Below are 22994 nucleotides of genomic sequence, written 5' to 3'. Positions count from 1 at the left end.
CTTTTAATGCCTCACAATCCAACACTTTTATGTCAAAATACTGAACAGTTGTTTACCTTATCCCAATAAACATCTGTTCAGTATTTTGACATAAAAGTGTTGGATTGTGAGGCATTAAAAGCCACAAACTGTAACGGGTCCATCAGACCCACAAACGCTGGCTGAGTAACAACAATTTGGACATTGCACGGAAAATTTCTCTGCCAGTTTCTGCATCCCACAGGGATTCTTCTTTTGTGTTTCTGCACCTGCGGTTCCCACACAATATTGCTACATTGTTTGTCAACACTGTCTGCTCTCATTTTCTCGCACATTTCATAAAATGAATAGTGACTGATTGATAAGAATCCTATCACCTTTAACTGTACTTTAACTGCGTTTACTGACTCCAAGTGAAGGCCAATAATTGGACATCAGGCTTGTGGTTTTCTGTCTATAGCCGGAATTCCATATTTTTTATCTCTGTAAAGATATCTTTTCAGTTTTTCTTAGTTGTTCCGACCTAAAATGTGTGTTAAAATCTTGATCTGTCTCTTTGCCGTACCTGACAACAACTACGGTTTTCCCGTAATGAGTACGGTTTTTGATAATCGAGTGGTAGAAACCTTTATGTAATGTTCATATTGTTGTTACTCAGCCAGAGTTTGTGGGTCTGGTGGACCCGTTGCATTTTGTGGCTTTTAATGCCTCACAATCAAACACTTTTCTGTTAAAATACTGAACAGATGTTTACCTTATCCCAATAAGCATCTGTTCAGTATTCTAACATATTGTTACATCCCTAGTTTAGTTATTTCAGTTTATACAAGAGTATATCAATAAGCGGTGTTGTGGAAGGCTTTTAAACTTGAGGAGTGCCATCCATCCATCTATTTTCTACCACTTACTCCCTTTGGGGTGACAGGGGGCGCTACGTGCAAATTGTTTCTGAGGTAATTTTTTTTACTTGAATAAAGAGTCCACGAAATGTTCAAACATTCAAAATAGGTGCGCTAATTTGATGGATTCATTGATGTACTTTTGACCACTTACCTCTTGTTAAGTACAGTTTGTTGCTTTTGGCCCTTTTACACTTTAGTGAATACCTTTTAAAGCCCTCAATTCTGACTTTAGGCAACATATGCTGCTTATTTCACGTACACTGGTGTGTGTGTGTGCGTGTTTGTGTGGAAAAGCAGATAGCATCTCTAGCATGAAGGCGCCTGCTGGGCAGTGGTCGCGCTCCGCTTTCCTCGGGCTAAATACAGGAAATGAGAAGGAGGCAGAAAGCCAGATTGATTCAGCTGAGTTTGCATGAGTGACAATCGCAGCCTTTAAGGTTCTTGGATCCTTAAAATGTACTTTTTTTTTTTTTTCCTTCTCCTCCAGGATCACCTACAGGGAAACTCTTAAAAGGGAATCTCCCGTTCTGCTAGAGCAAAAAAGTGGGCGAGTGAGATTGTTTCACTTGTGTGGATTAGTACGGATTATAAAGCATTATAAATTATAAAGAGATTAAACATTCTTTTCATTACAGTGCTTTATAGCGCTACACTAAAAAGTAACATTGCAAAGAGGGTCGTCTCGAAAGATACAATCCCGATATCGCATTTCCAATACTTTGGAGCATTGAGCCAAACAGCTCAATTTTTGTTTCATCTGACATCACATGGACAAAATAAGACCTTCTGAGGGAAAGTTCTGTGGTTAGATGAAACAAAAATTGAGCTGTTTGTCCACAATACCCAGCAATATGTTGGGGGAGAAAAAGTGAGGCCTTCAATCCAAGGAACACCATTCCTACCGTCAAGCATGGTGGTGGTAGTATTATGCTATTAGCCTGTTTAGCTGCCAATGGCACTGTTGCTTTAAATGGGACAATGAAAAATGAGGATTACCTCCGAATTCTAAAATCATCAGAGTTTTGGTCTTAGGAACAGTTGGGTGTTCCAGCAGGACAATGACCTCAAACACACGTCAAAAGTGGTAAAGGAATGGCTAAATCAGGTTAGATTTAAGGTTTTAGAATGGTCTTCCCAAATTCCTGACTTGAATGTGTGGACAATGCTGAAGAAACAAGTCCATGTCAGAAAAGCAACACATTTAGCTGAACTGCTCCAATTTTTTCCAGACAAAGTGGTCAAAAATTCAACTAGAAGCTTGCAGTGAAACTTGCCAAGAGACATGTCAGCAAATATTAACATTGCTGTATGTCAGGGGTGCCCATTACGTCGATCGCGAGCTACCAGTCGACTGCAGGGGGTGTGTCAGTCGATCTCCAGCCAGGCTTTTAAAAAAAAATAGACCTAAAAATTAGTGATCATCAATCTTCACCAAGACGTCACTTAAATGACATTCACGGTACCGGAGGGTCTTGTGAGATGACGCTGGCTGCTACAAGATCATTATTATTAAAAATGACCGAGAGGAAGGCGAGAAACACTTTTTATTTCAACAGACTTTCGCGCCGTACCTTCCGTCAAAACTCTAAAGGCCGACTGCACATTTCCTATCTTCACAATAAAAGCCGTGCTTCATGCTGCCTGCGCTAACTAAATACAGAGTCTCGGAAAACTGGCGTGCACAAGCGATCCCTCAGAAAGCTGGCGTGCACATCACTTGTGCACGCCAGCTTTCCGAGACTCTTATTTTGTTAGCGCAGGCAGCATGAAGCAGGGCTTTTATTGTGAAGATAGGAAATGTGCAGTCGGCCTTTAGAGTTTTGACGGAAGGGACGGCGCGAAAGTCTGTTGAAATAAAAAGTGTTTCTCGCCTTCCTCTCTGTCATTTTTTCATAATAATGAACTGGCAGCAGCCAGCGTCATCTCACAAGACCCTCGGGTGCCGTGAATGTCAATCAAGCAAGCTACGGAATTTGCCGCCAATGTTTTTCTTGTAAAGTGTATGGAAGCTGGATGAATTAGATGCCAAAAACCAACCACTTTCATGTGGTATTGTACAGAAAGGACAACTTTTTTTTCTCCTCCATTTGAAAATGTGGGAGTTATCATCATTACTGTCTGATTCCAATCAATGCAAGTCATCAGAATCAGGTAATACACCAACTTATATTCTTGTCTTTGTGAAAGAAAGACATCCATATGTGTTACACATGCTTGTATTATCATTAAACACATTTAACTTGTTTACAAAAATATCTCTTTCATAAATAAATAAATATAAATGATATATATAAATGAGGTAGATCCCCTCGAGTTGGTCAATTGAAAAGTAGCTCGTCTGCAGAAAAAGTGTGGGCACCCCTGCTGTATGTAAACTGTATTTCCTTAAATTCCCGCCGGGTATATAGTATGCACCTGCCTAGAATTACTGTCGGGTCAAACTCGTTTCGCGAAATAATTAGCGCATGCTTACCATTACCGCCGGCTCAGGATTAACGCCGGGTCGAACTCGTTTCGCAAAATATTATTTTTATTAGCGCATGTCTAGAATTTCCGCCGGGTCAAACTCGTTTTGCAAAATATTTTGCGTATGCCTAGAATTTCCGCCGGGTCATCATTTTCAAAATGAAGAAGGCTGATTTCAATCATTTGAAATCGCATAAAGGGAAGAAAATTCAGAACTATTCAGTAGGATTTAAGGTCCAAGCTATTGAATATGCTAAAAAGAACAGTAAGCAGCCATGTTTTATTAATATACCGTAGCTGCGTGTGTCAAATATGAGCCATTAAATGACTCCCGCCTCCTGGTGGTAGAGGGCGCTAGTGATCCTTCTTGCAACTACTCGGCTGCAGAAGAAGTGACAACAAGCAGCAAGAGTGAGCAGCGATCGTTTATTTTTTCCTCTCGCTTATATCTGTAAGTAGACACGTTATGGAAGGTAAAAACTACAACTTTTATAATACTAAGTAGTTCGAACTTATATCTGTAAGTGGACACGTTATGGAAGGTAAAAACTACAACATTTATAATACTAAGTAGTTCGAACTTATATCTGTAAGTAGACACGTTATGGAAGGTAAAAACTACAACATTTATAATACTAAGTAGTTCGAACTTATATCTGTAAGTAGACACATTATGGAAGGTAAAAACTACAACATTTATAATACTAAGTAGTTCGAACTTGTATCTGTAAGTAGACACGTTATGGAAGGTAAAAACTACAACATTTATAATACTAAGTAGTTCGAACTTATATCTGTAAGTAGGCACGTTATGGAAGGTAAAAACTACAACATTTATAATACTAAGTAGTTCAAACTTATATCTGTAAGTAGACACGTTATGGAAGGTAAAAACTACAACATTTATAATACTAAGTAGTTCGAACTTATATCTGTAAGTAGACACGTTATGGAAGGTAAAAACTACATTTATAATACTAAGTAGTTCGAACTTATATCTGTCAGTAGACACGTTATGGAAGGTAAAAACTACAACATTTATAATACTAAGTAGTTAGAACTTATATCTGTAAGTGGACACGTTATGGAAGGTAAAAACTACAACATTTATAATACTAAGTAGTTCAAACTTATATCTGTAAGTAGACACGTTATGGAAGGTAAAAACTACAACATTTATAATACTAAGTAGTTAGAACTTATATCTGTAAGTAGACACGTTATGGAAGGTAAAAACTACAACATTTATAATACTAAGTAGTTCAAACTTATATCTGTAAGTAGACACGTTATGGAAGGTAAAACCTATAACATTTATAATACTAAGTAGTTCGAACTTATATCTGTAAGTAGACACGTTATGGAAGGTAAAAACTACAACATTTATAATACTAAGTAGTTCAAACTTATATCTGTAAGTAGACACGTTATGGAAGGTAAAAACTACAACATTTATAATACTTAGTAGTTGGAACTTATATCTGTAAGTAGACACGTTATGGAAGGTAAAAACTACAACATTTATAATACTAAGTAGTTCGAACTTATATCTGTAAGTAGACACGTTATGGAAGGTAAAAACTACAACATATATAATACTAAGTAGTTCGAACTTATATCTGTAAGTAGACACGTTATGGAAGGTAAAAACTACAACATTTATAATACTAAGTAGTTCGAACTTATATCTGTAAGTAGACACGTTATGGAAGGTAAAAACTACAACATTTATAATACTAAGTAGTTCGAACTTATATCTGTAAGTAGACACGTTATGGAAGGTAAAAACTACAACATTTATAATACTAAGTAGTTCGAACTTATATCTGTAAGTAGACACGTTATGGAAGGTAAAAACTACAACATTTATAATACTAAGTAGTTAGAACTTATATCTGTAAGTAGACACGTTATGGAAGGTAAAAACTACAACATTTATAATACTAAGTAGTTAGAACTTATATCTGTAAGTAGACACGTTATGGAAGGTAAAAACTACAACATTTATAATACTAAGTAGTTCAAACTTATATCTGTAAGTAGACACGTTATGGAAGGTAAAACCTATAACATTTATAATACTAAGTAGTTCGAACTTATATCTGTAAGTAGACACGTTATGGAAGGTAAAAACTACAACATTTATAATACTAAGTAGTTCAAACTTATATCTGTAAGTAGACACGTTATGGAAGGTAAAAACTACAACATTTATAATACTTAGTAGTTGGAACTTATATCTGTAAGTAGACACGTTATGGAAGGTAAAAACTACAACATTTATAATACTAAGTAGTTCGAACTTATATCTGTAAGTAGACACGTTATGGAAGGTAAAAACTACAACATTTATAATACTAAGTAGTTCGAACTTATATCTGTAAGTAGACACGTTATGGAAGGTAAAAACTACAACATTTATAATACTAAGTAGTTCGAACTTATATCTGTAAGTGGACACGTTATGGAAGGTAAAAACTACAAAAATTATAATACTAAGTAGTTCGAACTTGTATCTGTAAGTAGACACGTTATGGAAGGTAAAAACTACAACATTTATAATACTAAGTAGTTCGAACTTATATCTGTAAGTGGACACGTTATGGAAAGTAAAAACTACAACATTAATAATACTAAGTAGTTCAAACTTATATCCGTAAGTGGACACGTTATGGAAGGTAAAAACTACAACATTTATAATACTAAGTAGTTCGAACTTATATCTGTAAGTACACACGTTATGGAAGGTAAAAACTACAACATTTATAATACTAAGTAGTTCGAACTTATATCCGTAAGTAGACACGTTATGGAAGGTAAAAACTACAACATTTATAATACTAAGTAGTTCGACTTATATCTGTAAGTGGACACGTTATGGAAGGTAAAAACTATAACATTGATCATAAAAAGTAGTGTATAGTTCTAACTTATGTGTCAGTAGACACGTTATGGAAGGTAAAAACTACAATATAATACAAAGTAGTGTGTTGTTCTAACTCAGGGGTAGGGAACCTATGGCTCTAGAGCCAGATGTGGCTCTTTTGATGACTGCATCTGGCTCTCAGATAAATCTGAGCTGACTTTGCTTAACACGATAAGTAATGAATAATTCCGCTTCTAATCACAGGGTTAAAAATAATGTTCAAAATATAAAACATTCTCATGCATTTTCAATCCATCCATCGGTTTTCTACCGCACCTGTTCGAGAAGTTGCGTTAATGGTAAGAAGTTATTTATTTATTATTGGTTAGTGTGGTGCTTGCCCTCCTGGGGGTTCTTCAGACCCCCAAGCACCGACATGAGAGCCTGTTTCAGGGTTACAATATTGTTTTATTTTTCAATAAGTCTCTCTGTCTTTCCAGCAATAGTATGTCCAGCCCCAACCCAGTCTCTCCTCCTGGCTGCCGCTTATAACAGAGCGACAGGTGATTAGATAACAAGGCCCAGCTGGGCCTTCTACGCACCTGTCGCTGCAGGCCCGCAGGCCACGCCCCCTCCACAATTAGCTTCCCGAATAACAATGTTATTACAAAGAATAAGAGACCTTTTATACTCTAGAAATGTTGGTCTTACTTAAAAATGCACGTGTTTAGTTGTGTTCAGTGTTAAAAAAAATATTATATGGCTCTTACGGAAATATATTTTAAAATATTTGGCTTTTTGGCTCTCTCAGCCAAAAAGGTTCCCGACCCCTGTTCTAACTTATAGCTGGGAAGCCCAGACTTCCCTCTCCTCAGCCACTTCCATATATACTCGGTCCCGTCCATCGCTGCTTGCAGCTTTAATTTATTTTAAATTGCCTTCCAAATGTCTATTCTTGGTGTTGGGTTTTAGCAAATAAATTTCCCCCAAAATGCGACTTATACTCCAGTCTTTTTCCTTCTTTGCTGTATTATGCATTTTCGGCAGGTGCGACTTATACTCCGAAAAATTCGGTTTGTGTCCTCTTTTTGGGATTTCCCAATATGGTCAGCCTAATTTAGCACGCATTACTCAAGCACGCTTTTGTGACACCCGTCAGGAAAGTCAATCAATCAATCAATCAATCTTTACTTATATAGCTCTAAATCACTAGTGTCTCAAAGGGCTGCACAAACCACCACGACATCCTCGGTAGGCCCACATAAGGGCAAGGAAAAACTCACACCCAGTGGGACGTCGGTGACAATGACGACTATGAGAACCTTGGAGAGGAGGAAAGCAATGGATGTCGAACGGGTCTAACATGATACTGTGAAAGTTAAATCCATATTGGATCCAACACAGTCGCGCGAGTCCAGTCCAAAGTGGATCCAACACAGCAGCGAGAGTCCCGTTCACAGCCGAGCCAGCAGGAAACCATCCCAAGCGGAGGCAGATCAGCAGCGCAGAGATGTCCCCAAGCCGATACACAGGCAAGCAGTACATGGCCACCGGATCGGACCGGACCCCCTCCACAAGGGAGAGTGGGACATAGGAGAGAAAGAAAACAAACGGCAGATCAACTGGTCTAAAAAGGGAGTCTATTTAAAGGCTAGAGTATACAAATGAGTTTTAAGGTGAGACTTAAATGCTTCTACTGAGGTGGCATCTCGAACTGGAGGGCATTCCAGAGTACTGGAGCCCGAAATGAAAACGCTCTATAGCCCGCAGACTTTTTTTGGGCTTTTGGGAATCACTAATAATAGGGACGGCGTGGCGCAGTGGGAGAGTGGCCGTGCGCAACCCGAGGGTCCCTGGTTCAAATCCCACCTAGTACCAACCTCGTCACGTCCGTTGTGTCCTGAGCAAGACACTTCACCCTTGCTCCTGATGGGTGCTGGTTGGCGCCTTGCATGGCAGCTCCCTCCATCAGTGTGTGAATGTGTGTGTGAATGGGTAAATGTGGAAGTAGTGTCAAAGCGCTTTGAGTACCTTGAAGGTAGAAAAGCGCGATACAAGTACAACCCATTTATTTATTTAATAAGCCGGAGTCCTTTGAACGCAGATTTCTTGCCGGGACATGTGGTACAAAGTGAAGAATCATCTCTCCAATGTCTCCTTGCAATCCGAACCATGACCGTGGCACGCCACACACGTCAGCATTTGGTGTGGCGTTTAACATCCCGCCTATTTACCTTTAGTCATTAGTCAGTCTCTTGTTGAAGATAAAAAGTTCAAAGGTCTTATAAATGTCGATTTGAGCTTGCCTGTGATGCCTTCAGGAAGCACAAATATTTACTTAAGTACAAGTTGTATTTATGGTAAATGCAATAACGCCACCCCCCCCCCCCTCCCCTTTAATGTGCGTTTGCTTACTTATGGTCCACTTGTGTCTTGGAGGTACACAGAAGTGATGAATATCTTTCACAGCTGGTGCCAGCTGCTGGGAGTAAACGTGTGTTTTATGCTTGTACCGCAGGCCTGGGCGATATGGCCTGAAAAAAAAAAAAAAAAAATTCCAGTCTGTTTTTCTCTTACATTTTAAATACAAAATTTAAAAAAAAGATCATTCAAAACAGATTTCTCTTTTAATTGATCAAAAATTAGTTGTAGAACTGACACTGCATACACTGCTTCTTACTCTGAGCAAATTCTTATTTGAATAATGTTGTTCTTTTTAGGCTGGATATAAACGTGTAGTTTTTACACAATCATTTTCAAATAACGAAATGAAGAGCTTCCTCTGGTAAGCAAATACCCCTGTTTTGGATACAATACTTATGTTAAAGGGGAAGTGCACTTTTTAGGAGGGAATTTTACCAGCTGTTCACAATCCGTATGAGAGACAAGAACATGTATGCCTTTTTTTGGATTTGAAAGATAATTTTTAAAAAAATGCTTGGAAGATGCGGCTAATGCGAGTCACCGTTGTAGCCTTAAAAAGCCCTATAAAAAAAAATGTATATATATATATATAGCTCCATACTCTCGGCAGGGTTCTTGAGGGTGCATGGGAGTTTGCCCAACCAGTCTACATGTGCTTTGTGGACTTGGAGAAGGCATTCGACCGTGTCCCTCGGGAAGTCCTGTGGGGAGTGCTCAGAGAGTATGGGGTATCGGACTGTCTTATTGTGGCGGTCCGCTCCCTGTATGATCAGTGCCAGAGCTTGGTCCGCATTGCTGGCAGTAAGTCGGACACATTTCCAGTGAGGGTTGGACTCCGCCAAGGCTGTCCTTTGTCACCGATTCTGTTCATAACTTTTATGGACAGAATTTCTAGGCGCAGTCAAGGCGTTGAGGGGTTCCGGTTTGGTGACCGCGGGATTAGGTCTCTGCTTTTTGCAGATGATGTAGTCCTGATGGCTTCATCTGGCCGGGATCTTCAGCTCTCACTGGATCGGTTCACAGCCGAGTGTGAAGCGACCGGAATGAGAATCAGCACCTCCTAGTCCGAGTCCATGGTTCTCGCCCGGAAAAGGGTGGAATGCCATCTCCGGGTTGGGGAGGAGACCCTGCCCCAAGTGGAGGAGTTCAAGTACCTAGGAGTCTTGTTCACGAGTGAGGGAAGAGTGGATCGTGAGATCAACAGGCGGATCGGTGCGGCGTCTTCAGTAATGCGGACGTTGCATCGATCCTTTGTGGTGAAGAAGGAGCTGAGCCGGAAGGCAAAGCTCTCAATTTACCGGTCGATCTACGTTCCCATCCTCACCTATGGTCATGAGCTTTGGGTCATGACCGAAAGGATAAGATCACGGGTACAAGCGGCCGAAATGAGTTTCCAGGTCTCTCCCTTAGAGATAGGGTGAGAAGCTCTGCCATCCGGGAGGAACTCAACGTAAAGCCGCTGCTCCTCCACATGGAGAGGAGCCAGATGAAGTGGTTCGGGCATCTGGTCAGGATGCCACCCGAACGCCTCCCTAGGGAGGTGTTTAGGGCACGTCCAGCCGGTAGGAGGCCACGGGGAAGACCCAGGACACGTTGGGAAGACTATGTCTCCTGGCTGGCCTGGGAACGCCTCGGGATCCCCCGGGAAAAGCTAGACGAAGTGGCTGGGGATAGGGAAGTCTGGGCTTCCCTGCTTAGGCTGCTGCCCCCGCGACCCGACCTCGGATAAGCGGAAGATGATGGATGGATGGATGGATGGATGGATATATATATATATATTTAAGTTGCTCCCGTGTCAAAAGATGCGAAAGTCCTGATCGTTTGGTCCGCACATTTTACCGGCGATGCTAACGCAGCTATTCGGCCATGCTATGGCTATGAATAGCGTCAATAGCTATTCGCTCAATAGCTTCAGTTTCTTCTTCAATACTTTCATACTCCAACCATCTGTTTCAATACATGCGTAATCTGTTGAATCGCTTAAATCGCTGGAATCCGAGTTTGAATCCGAGCTAATGTCGCTATATCTTGCTGTGGTATTCCCATTGTTTGTTTACATTGGCAGCACTGTGTGACGTCACAGGGAAATGGATAGTGGTTTCGAAGATAGCGAAAATAAGGCACTTTAAAGCTTTATTTAGGGACATTCCGAGACCGGTAAAATTTTGAAAAAAACTTCAAAAAATACAACAAGCCACTGGGAACTGATTTTTATTGTTTTTAACCCTTTTGAAATTGTGATAATGTTCCCCTTTAAAGTCAACATCTTAAGTGCACAGGAAGCACTTATATACAACTATATATATATATATATGTATATATATATATATATATATATATGTATATATATATATATATATATATATATATATATATATATATATGTCCATCCATCCATTTTCTACCGCTTATTCCCTTTTGGGGTCGCGCGGGGCGCTGGCGCCTATCTCAGCTACAATCGGGCGGAAGGCGGGGTACACCCTGGACAAGTCGCCACCTCATCACAGGGCCAACACAGATAGACAGACAACATTCACACTCACATTCACGCACTAGGGCCAATTTAGTGTTGCCAATCAACCTTTCCCCAGGTGCAAGTCTTTGGAAGTATATATATATATATACATACAGTATATAAAGGTATATACAGTATTGGCGTAATATGATCAAACTTTCTTGTTCTTGTCTAAAGTCTAGCATCCGCATTTCAAGTGTCTTTGTTCCCGAGGAAAAAACCTCAGTCGTTGTGGCTCGTGCAGCCCTTTGAGACATTTGTGATTAAGGGCAGTATAAGTGAACTTTGATTGATATTGTGTGTTCAACGTGTGTGTGCGCAAGAAGGTGACAGAAAACTGCGTTCAAAAGACTCCGGCTTATCAGTGATTCCCAGAGCCCAAAAAAAGTCTGCGGGCTATAGAGCGTTTTCCGTTCGGGCTCCAGTACTCTGGAATGCCCTCCCGGTAACAGTTCGAGATGCTACCTCAGTATAAGCATTTAAGTCTCACCTTAAAACTCATCTGTATACTCTAGCCTTTAAATAGACCTCCTTTTTAGACCAGTTGATCTGCCGCTTCTTTTCTTTCTCCTATGCCCCCCCTCCCTTGTGGAGGGGGTCCGGTCCGATGACCATGGATGAAGTACTGGCTGTCCAGAGTCGAGACCCAGGATGGACCGCTCGCCTGTATCGATTGGGGACATCTCTACGCTGCTGATCCGCCTCCGCTTGAGATGGTCTCCTGTGGACGGGACTCTCGCTGCTGTCTTTGATCCGCTTTGAACTGAACTTTCGCGGCTGTCTTGGAGCCACTATGGATTGAACTTTCACAGTATCATGTTAGACCCGCTCGACATCCATTGCTTTCGGTCCCCTAGAGGGGGGGGGTTGCCCACATCTGAGGTCCTCTCCAAGGTTTCTCGTAGTCAGCATTGTCACTGGCGTCCCACTGGATGTGAATTCTCCCTGCCCACTGGGTGTGAGTTTTCCTTGCCCTTTTGTGGGTTCTTCCGAGGATGTTGTAGTCGTAATGATTTGTGCAGTCCTTTGAGACATTTGTGATTTGGGGCTATATAAATAAACATTGATTGATTGATTGAAAACGCAAAGTCATGTAAATTGAAGAAGAATCAAAGTTTTTGTCCGTGCTGACGCCACATCATCAATGCGCTGGCATCCCGTCACACCAAACGCCGTTCTTCGGAACAGCCGCCATATCAGATGACCGTGTTGATTATGATGAAATATCAGAAGAACACCGCAGCCGTTTTACCGCTTTAACTCTGAAACGTATTTAGTCGGGCCGGTCGTTTGGAGGCTGTCAGAACTGCAAACGATCTCTTTAGTCTTTATAGTGACGGCCCTTATGTTGAGCTTCGCCTAATGGCCCTTTGCCTGCTTTGAGTCGGTGCCCGGATGGCCAATTAGGGCCGAGTCTGACACTGCAGGCGGGATTAGCAGGATCATTTTTCACTTGGCCCCACATTCAGTTGTGGGATTGAATAAAAGATATCCCCTACAAATGAAAGTCAGACTTGGACACCCTGTCTGCTTTTCAACCAACCTTCACCATGCCACCCACCCAGTTTACGACCCAAAAAAACCTGAGCGGAGCGAAACTTTTCTCCACCGAATCGAATGTGTTCTTTATAGCAAAGATTATTCTAATCTTTTTTTTATTACTAATATTATTGCAGCCAATTTGGCGGGCAGTCTCGTGTACTTTTTTTTTTTTTTTCTTACCAATTACGACAACTACCAGCTGTATTTGGTGTTTGGATTATTGCTGGCATCACGCTGAATGTTGTAGCAACTAACCTCACTTGTGGTGCCAGAACACTACTTTTCCATTGCCAGACAAATAAATGCATTTAGCTGAACTATTGATGTACTTTTTTATGAATAAAGATGGCAATGAAAATATTTATAGATTACTCGCTTGCACCTTTTATTTAACACAATCACTAACATATCAGATGGTTTAATAATCTAACATAATAGTGAGAGAGTCCAGTCCATAGTGGATCTAACATAATAGTGAGAGAGTCCAGTCCATAGTGGATCTAACATAATAGTGTGAGAGTCCAGTCCATAGTGGATCTAACATAATAGTGAGAGAGTCCAGTCCATAGTGGATCTAACATAATAGTGAGAGAGTCCAGTCCATAGTGGATCTAACATAATAGTGAGAGAGTCCAGTCCATAGTGGATCTAACATAATAGTGAGAGAGTCCAGTCCATAGTGGATCTAACATAATAGTGTGAGAGTCCAGTCCATAGTGGATCTAACATAATAGTGAGAGAGTCCAGTCCATAGTGCATCTAACATAATAGTGAGAGTCCAGTCCATAGTGGATCTAACATAATAGTGCGAGAGTCCAGTCCATAGTGGATCTAACATAATAGTGTGAGAGTCCAGTCCATAGTGGATCTAACATAATAGTGAGAGAGTCCAGTCCTTAGTGCATCTAACATAATAGTGAGAGTCCAGTCCATAGTGGATCTAACATAATAGTGAGACAGTCCAGTCCATAGTGGATCTAACATAATAGTGAGAGAGTCCAGTCCATAGTGGATCTAACATAATAGTGAGAGAGTCCAGTCTATAGTGGATCTAACATAATAGTGAGAGAGTCCAGTCCATAGTGGATCTAACATAATAGTGAGAGAGTCCAGTCCATAGTGGATCTAACATAATAGTGTGAGAGTCCAGTCCATAGTGGATCTAACATAATAGTGTGAGAGTCCAGTCCATAGTGGATCTAACATAATAGTGAGAGAGTCCAGTCCATAGTGGATCTAACATAATAGTGAGAGAGTCCAGTCCATAGTGGATCTAACATAATAGTGTCAGAGTCCAGTCCATAGTGGATCTAACATAATAGTGAGAGAGTCCAGTCCATAGTGGATCTAACATAATAGTGCGAGAGTCCAGTCCATAGTGGATCTAACATAATAGTGAGAGAGTCCAGTCCATAGTGGATCTAACATAATAGTGTGAGAGTCCAGTCCATAGTGGATCTAACATAATAGTGAGAGAGTCCAGTCCATAGTGCATCTAACATAATAGTGCGAGAGTCCAGTCCATAGTGGATCTAACATAATAGTGAGAGAGTCCAGTCCATAGTGCATCTAACATAATAGTGCGAGAGTCCAGTCCATAGTGCATCTAACATAATAGTGCGAGAGTCCAGTCCATAGTGGATCTAACATAATAGTGAGAGAGTCCAGTCCATAGTGGATCTAACATAATAGTGTGAGAGTCCAGTCCATAGTGGATCTAACATAATAGTGAGAGAGTCCAGTCCATAGTGGATCTAACATAATAGTGTGAGAGTCCAGTCCATAGTGGATCTAACATAATAGTGTGAGAGTCCAGTCCATAGTGGATCTAACATAATAGTGAGAGAGTCCAGTCTATAGTGGATCTAACATAATAGTGAGAGAGTCCAGTCCATAGTGGATCTAACATAATAGTGAGAGAGTCCAGTCCATAGTGGATCTAACATAATAGTGAGAGTCCAGTCCATAGTGGATCTAACATAATAGTGAGAGAGTCCAGTCCATAGTGGATCTAACATAATAGTGAGAGTCCAGTCCATAGTGGATCTAACATAATAGTGCGAGAGTCCAGTCCATAGTGGATCTAACATAATAGTGAGAGAGTCCAGTCCATAGTGGATCTAACATAATAGTGTGAGAGTCCAGTCCATAGTGGATCTAACATAATAGTGTGAGAGTCTAGTCCATAGTGGATCTAACATAATAGTGTGAGAGTCCATAGTGGATCTAACATAATAGTGAGAGTCCAGTCCATAGTGGATCTAACATAATAGTGAGAGAGTCCAGTCCATAGTGCATCTAACATAATAGTGCGAGAGTCCAGTCCATAGTGGATCTAACATAATAGTGAGAGAGTCCAGTCCATAGTGGATCTAACATAATAGTGAGAGAGTCCAGTCCATAGTGGATCTAACATAATAGTGAGAGAGTCCAGTCCATAGTGGATCTAACATAATAGTGAGAGAGTCCAGTCCATAGTGGATCTAACATAATAGTGAGAGAGTCCAGTCCATAGTGGATCTAACATAATAGTGAGAGAGTCCAGTCCATAGTGGATCTAACATAATAGTGCGAGAGTCCAGTCCATAGTGGATCTAACATAATAGTGAGAGAGTCCAGTCCATAGTGGATCTAACATAATAGTGTGAGAGTCCAGTCCATAGTGGATCTAACATAATAGTGAGAGAGTCCAGTCCATAGTGGATCTAACATAATAGTGAGAGAGTCCAGTCCATAGTGCATCTAACATAATAGTGCGAGAGTCCAGTCCATAGTGGATCTAACATAATAGTGTGAGAGTCCAGTCCATAGTGGATCTAACATAATAGTGAGAGAGTCCAGTCCATAGTGGATCTAACATAATAGTGTCAGAGTCCAGTCCATAGTGGATCTAACATAATAGTGAGAGAGTCCAGTCCATAGTGGATCTAACATAATAGTGAGAGAGTCCAGTCCATAGTGCATCTAACATAATAGTGCGAGAGTCCAGTCCATAGTGGATCTAACATAATAGTGTGAGAGTCCAGTCCATAGTGGATCTAACATAATAGTGAGAGAGTCCAGTCCATAGTGGATCTAACATAATAGTGTGAGAGTCCAGTCCATAGTGGATCTAACATAATAGTGAGAGAGTCCAGTCCATAGTGGATCTAACATAATAGTGTCAGAGTCCAGTCCATAGTGGATCTAACATAATAGTGAGAGAGTCCAGTCCATAGTGGATCTAACATAATAGTGAGAGAGTCCAGTCCATAGTGCATCTAACATAATAGTGCGAGAGTCCAGTCCATAGTGGATATAACATAATAGTGAGAGAGTCCAGTCCATAGTGGATCTAACATAATAGTGTGAGAGTCCAGTCCATAGTGGATCTAACATAATAGTGAGAGAGTCCAGTCCATAGTGGATCTAACATAATAGTGCGAGAGTCCAGTCCATAGTGGATCTAACATAATAGTGCGAGAGTCCAGTCCATAGTGGATCTAACATAATAGTGTGAGAGTCCAGTCCATAGTGGATCTAACATAATAGTGAGAGAGTCCAGTCCATAGTGGATCTAACATAATAGTGTGAGAGTCCAGTCCATAGTGGATCTAACATAATAGTGAGAGAGTCCAGTCCATAGTGGATCTAACATAATAGTGCGAGAGTCCAGTCCATAGTGGATCTAACATAATAGTGCGAGAGTCCAGTCCATAGTGGATCTAACATAATAGTGAGAGAGTCCAGTCCATAGTGGATCTAACATAATAGTGCGACTTATACTCTGGAGTGACATATACGGTATCTATCTATCTATCTATCTATCTATCTACATTATCTTAAATTAGCACACAAAAATGGCGTCTTGAGTTTAACTTTGTGAATTATTGTGTACACCAGTTGTCGCCAAAAAAAAAACAACATGTTGACCGAACTCTTAAGTACTGTAAATATTGACTCGATTTTATCGCCCTCAATGTTATTTTTGTATTCAATCCACAGTAAATCCTTGGGTCTAGTGATATAATTCTGCAGTTCAACTCCGAGGCCAGTTTTTCAGACGCTTCAGTCACGATAAGGATCTAATGATAATGACTTGTGTGATTCATGCAGGCTTTGGAAGAGGCCCAGGTCGCCATCCAGCAGCTTTTCGGTAAAATAAAAGACATCAAGGACAAGGCAGAGAAGTCCGAACAAATGGTATGTACACACACACACACACACACACACACGCACGCACACACACACACACACACACACACATCCTGGTTATCATTTGGAATGGGGACCGAGTTTTAGATCAGAACTTGTGGGGACCACCCTTTCTACAGGTTGTGGAGGCGGGGCGGGGGGGGTCACGTTAATCAATTCATGGTACATGTATATACTATCAGCATAATACAGTCATCACACAAGTTAATCATCATAGTATATACATTAAATTATTTACAATCCGGGGGGTAGGATGAGGAGCTTTGGTTGCTATCAGTACTTCAGTCATCAAAAATTGCATCAACAGAGAAAAGGACATTGAAACAGTGTAGGTCTTACTTAGTAGGATATGTACAGTTAGCAGAGAACATAGTGAGTTCAGATAGCATAAGAATAAGTATATACATTAGAAATACATTTGATTATTTACATTAGGTGTTTTACAATCCGGGGACATGGGATGTGAATGTAGGAGGATTAGTAAAGGGTTGTGGTGCATGAACAGTAGATGGCAGTATTGTCCTGTTTAAGAGTGTCACATGCTGTTTACGGCATACGAACTGCCTTACGGTAGAGTGGTAGACGTAAACGTGACTGCTGTTGTTGTGTGTTACTGCGCTGGGAGGAAGTTAATGAAACTGCCTAACAATAAACCCACATAAGAAACCAAGAACTCGCCCTCGGTCATTCTACAGTTATAACGTCATTGGGCAGACACGCTCTCAGACACGTCACTCAGGTCCTCATGGAGCTGGAGGGGGCGTGGCCTCCAGCTCCTGAATTTCGGGAGATTTTCGGGAGAAAATTTGTCCCGGAAGTTTTTCAGGAGAGGCGCTGAATTTCGGGAGTCTCCCGGAAAATCCGGGAGGGTTGGCAAGTATGTCATACACGTCTTTAAATCTCTGGTCTAGATTGATGAAGTAATGTGCCAATCAGTCTTACTGGGGACCCTGGGGAAAAAGAGTTAATATGGTTCATGGGGACCAAATTTTAATAATTTTGCATAATCCACACAAATTTGTACGTGACTACTTAGGAGCATTTAAAATAGCGAGTGCAGTGCCAGCTACAGCCCGATGAGGGGGCTGCTGTGCAAATGTCTCACACTCAAACTAACCAGGAAACATGTTTTATGGGCCAAAGCTTTAAAATTACTTAGGCATCTTCAGAATGGATCTGACTATCATTTAAAAAGGTTTCCCTTTAGGGGACCTGTTTTGTGGTCCCCATACCGTCAGAAAGGTGACTGTATAAACAGAGCCATGTCCCCATTAAGTCTGCATTGCAAGAACACACACACACACAGGTTATCTTTTGGAATGGGGACCAAGGTTTTGTTCAGAACTTGTGTGGACCATCCTTTCTACAGGTTGTGGAGACATTAAAAAAAAATGAGGTAAAATATCCAATGCCCAGTTAGCTCATGCACGTCTTTAAATCTCTGGATTGATGAAGTAATGTGCTGATCATACTTACTGGGGACCCTGGGGGAAAATACAAATTTAAATCATTTTGCATAATTCACACAAATTTGTACGTGACTTCTGAGGACCATTTAAAAGAGCAAAGGCAGTACCAGCTACAGCCCGATGAGGGGGCTGCTCTGCAAATGTCTCACATTCAAACTAACCAGTAAACATGTTTAATGAGCCAAAGCTTAAAAATCACTTAGGCAATCTTCAGAATGGATCTGACTATCGTATAAAAAGGTTTCCAAGTCCCCATACCGTCCGAGGTCCCCTGAAGGTGACTGTGTAAACCAGGGGTTGGGAAACCCCTTTTCGGCTGAGAGAGCCAAATACTTTAAAATGTATTTCCATGAGAGCCATATAATATTATTTTTTTAAACATACAACTAAATGTGTTAATTTTTAAGTAAGACCAACATTTTTAGAGTATATTAAGTATCTTATTCTTTTTAATAACATTGTTATTCTGAAGCTAACCAATAATAAATACAACATTTCTTACCGTTAATGTGACTTCTTGAACAGGTGCGGTGGAAAAACGGAGGGATGGTTTAAAATGCATGAGAATTATATTTTGACAGTGTGTTTACCGGTGAGATTATTCATTACTCATCCATCCATCCATCCATCCATCTATCTTCTTCCGCTTATCCGAGGTTGGGTCGCGGGGGCAACAACCTAAGCAGGGAAACCCAGACTTCCCTTTCCCCAGCCACTTCGTCTAGCTCTTCCCGGGGGATCCCGAGGCGTTCCCAGGCCAGCCGGGAGACATAGTCTTCCCAACGTGTCCTGGGTCTTCCCCGTGTCCTCCTACCGGTTGGACGTGCCCTAAACACCTCCCTAGGGAGGGGTTCGGGTGGCATCCTGACCAGATGCCTGAACCACCTCATCTGGCTCCTCTCGATGTGAAGGAGCAGCGGCTTTACTTTGAGTTCCTCCCGGATGGCAGAGCTTCTCACCCTATCTCTAAGGGAGAGACCCACCACACGGCGGAGGAAACTCATTTCGGCCGCTTGTACCCGTGATCTTATCCTTTCGGTCATGACCCAAAGCTCATGACCATAGGTGAGGATGGGAACGTAGATCGACCGGTAAATTGAGAGCTTTGCCTTCCGGCTCAGCTCCTTCTTCACCACGGATCGGTACAACGTCCGCATTACTGAAGACGCCACACCGATCCGCCTGTCGATCTCACGATCCACTCTTCCCTCACTCGTGAACAAGACTCCTAGGTACTTGAACTCCTTCACTTGGGGCAGGGTCTCCTCCCCAACCCGGAGATGGCATTCCACCCTTTTACTCCTCATGTTAAGCAATACAGCTAAGATTTATCTGAGAGCCAGATGCAGTCATCAAAAGAGCCACACCTGGCTCGAGAGCCATAGGTTCCCTACCCCTGGTGTAAACAGACCGATGTCCCCATTAAATCAGCATTGCCGGAACACACACACACACACACGGCCGTATGGCTCGGTTTGGTAGAGTGACCTTGACAGCAACTTGAGGGTTCCAGGTTCGAATCCCGCCTCCGCCATCCTAGTCACTGCCGTTGTGTCCTTGGGCAAGACACTTTTTCCACTTGCTCCCATAGTGCCACCCACACTGGTTTAAATGTAACTGAGATATTGGCTTTCACTATGTAAAAGCACTTTGAGTCACTAGAGAAAAGCACTATATAAATATAATTCACTTCACACGCAGGCATGCATAAATCATACAAATGTGTATGTGACTACTGAGGACCATTAAAAAAATAAATAAATAAATAAAAAATTCACATTAAATATGACATGATCCTCAGAATGCAGCACTACAGCTGTCCTCTTATAGGAAGTTTCACCACTTAAGTGTTAAAGCAAATCCTGCATCTTCTGTGACATTACTGAAAACTGCTATTTAGCAGTAATGCAGTTGTCTGCAACTCCAACTACCATATATAAAGGCCTACTGAAATTAGATTTTCTTATCCAAACGGGGATAGCAGGTCCATTTTATGTGTCATACTTGATCATTTCGCGATATTGCCATATTTTTCCTGAAAGGATTTAGTAGAGAACATCGACGATAAAGTTTTCAACTTTTGGTGCCGATAAAAAATCCTTGCCTGTACCGGAAGTAGCAGACGATGTGCGCGTGACGTCACGGGTTGTGGAGCTCCTCACATCTGAACATTGTTTACAATCATGGCCACCAGCTGCGACAGCGATTCGGACCGAGAAAGCGACGATTTCCCCATTATTTAATAAATAAATGATAAATGGGTTGTACTTGTATAGCGCTTTTCTACCTTCAAGGTACTCAAAGCGCTTTGACACTACTTCAACATTTACCCATTCACACACACATTCACACACTGATAGAGGGAGCTGCCATGCAAGGCACTAACCAGCACCCATCAGGAGCAAGGGTGAAGTGTCTTGCTCAGGACACAACGGACGTGACGAGGTTGGTACTAGGTGGGAATTGAACCAGGGACGCTCGGGTTGCGCACGGCCACTCTCCCACTGCGCCACGCCGTCCCTTTTGAGCGAGGATGAAAGATTCGTGGATGAGGAAAGTGAGAGTGAAGCACTAGAAAAAAAAAAAAAAAGACTATACAGTGGGAGCGATTCAGATGTTATTCAACAAATTTACTAGGATAATTATGGAAAATCTCTTATCTGCTTATTGTGTTACTAGTGTTTTAGTGAGATTATATCATCGTACCTGTACAACCTGAAGGTCAGACCCGCACCGTTCTTCAGCACCAGTCGACGTGTGGTGGCAATGCCCATCTCTGCCCTTCGCAAGGGACCCTCTTCGAAACAAGATCTTTCGAAATGATTGCTGCATAATACACTGTACTTTGTGTGTGTGGTCCAATCCAACCGTGTTCGCTTGACCGCTCAGCTCCATAGTAAAGCTTCACCATCATCTTTCGGGAATGTAAACAATGAAACACCGGCTGTGTTTTTGTTGCTAAAGGCGGCCGCAATACACCGCTTCCCACCTACAGCTTTCTTCTTTGACGTCTCCATTATTCATTGAACAAATTGCAAAAGATTCAGCAACACAGATGTCCAGAATACTGTGGAATTATGCGATGAAAACAGACAACTTATAGCTGGGAACGATACTGGAACAAAATGTCCTCTACAATGCGTGACGTCACGCGCACGCGTCATCATACCGCGACGTTTCAGCAGGATACTTCGGCGCAAAATTTAAAATTGCAATTTAGTAAACTAAATTGGCCGTATTGGCATGTGTTGCAATGTTAAGATTTCATCATTGATATATAAACTATCAGACTGCGTGGTCGGTAGTAGTGGGTTGTAGTAGGCCTTTAAAATGATATAGAATGGATCGGACTATCAATTAAAAAGGTTTCCCTTTAAAGGACCTGTTTTTATGGTACCCATACCGTCAGAGGTCCCCTAAAGGTGACTGTGTAAACAGAGATATGTCCCCATTAAGTCAGCATTGCCAGAACACACACTCGGGAACATGAGGACATGGGAAAATCAGTCAGCAGCTTAAGTCAGTTACAGTAAATAGTGCCTGTGTGTGTGTGTGTTGTGTGTGTGTGTGTGTCAGGTGAAGCATAATGTGTGGGTGGGTCAATAAAAGACAGGAAAGGGAAAGGTAGGGCTAGGGGTTAGCTGGGGGGGGGGGCGGTGACCTTCACTCCAGATTTCCAAGCAATTAGTCCTCAGACCAACACGGGTGTTGCTCCTTTTTCCACTTAGCTGTTTACGTTCCCGTTTTGTTTTTGTCTTATCCATCTTCTCTCTGCGATTTGTCCACCTTGCTTTAATGCTTCCTTTTCCTCCAAAGGTTAAAGAGATTACAAGGGATATCAAGCAGTTGGACCATGCCAAGCGGCACCTCACCACATCCATCACCACCCTCAACCACCTGCATATGTTAGCAGGAGGTGTGGATTCTTTAGAGTGAGTACATAAAATGTTTACTAAACAGCGAATGTTTAGAAAATGTTACTTGTCAGTTTAAATGTTTAAAGGTCGGAGGCTACATCTATAAAACGGTGTGGAATTGGTACTAAAAGTACTGTATTTTCCCGACAATAGAGTGGGTATAAGCCGCACCTACTAAATTGTTGAACAATTTTCCCCCCCACACGGCAAAAAGTCAGTGTTCAAAAACAAGAAGAAGAAAAATACAAAAATGAGGGGTATTTTATTTGAACTAAGCAAAATTATCAGCCAATAAAAACAAGAAAATTCGGCTTGTCAAGACTTTCCAAAACAAGTAAAATTAGCTAACATCAATGAACCCAAAATGCCTTAAAATACCATATTTTTCGGAATTATCTGCCAATAAAAACAAGAAAATTCGGCTTGTCAAGACTTTCCAAAACAAGTAAAATTAGCTAACCTCAATTAACCCAAAAATACCTTAAATCTGCCAATAAAAACAAGAAAATTCGGCTTGTCAAGACTTTCCAAAACAAGGAAAATTAACTAACCTCAATGAACCCAAAAATACCTTAAAATACCATATTTTTCGGAATTATCTGCCAATAAAAACAAGAAAATTCGGCTTGTCAAGACTTTCCAAAACAAGTAAAATTAGCTAACCTCATTGAACCCAAAAATACCTTAAATCTGCCAATAAAAACAAGAAAATTCGGCTTG

The 22994-nt window shown here is 41.3% G+C and overlaps 1 protein-coding gene across 2 annotated transcripts in view; it reads left to right on the top strand.

Annotated features, from left to right (window-relative positions):
- The window catches only part of vps53 (VPS53 subunit of GARP complex), a 123786-nt gene that overhangs the window by 20973 nt on the left and 79819 nt on the right, over positions 1-22994 (top strand). For both annotated transcript variants that reach the window (XM_061919223.1, XM_061919222.1), the window contains exons 5-6: positions 16790-16876; positions 22174-22289. In XM_061919223.1, the coding sequence (XP_061775207.1) occupies positions 16790-16876; positions 22174-22289 (203 nt within the window). The remainder of the gene's footprint in view (positions 1-16789; positions 16877-22173; positions 22290-22994) is intronic.

This window comes from Nerophis ophidion, linkage group LG13, assembly GCF_033978795.1.
Source record: "Nerophis ophidion isolate RoL-2023_Sa linkage group LG13, RoL_Noph_v1.0, whole genome shotgun sequence".
Lineage (NCBI taxonomy): Eukaryota > Metazoa > Chordata > Actinopteri > Syngnathiformes > Syngnathidae > Nerophis > Nerophis ophidion.
The sequence above is the reverse complement of the archived record's forward strand: the minus strand, read 5'-3'. Positions and strand labels throughout refer to the sequence as shown.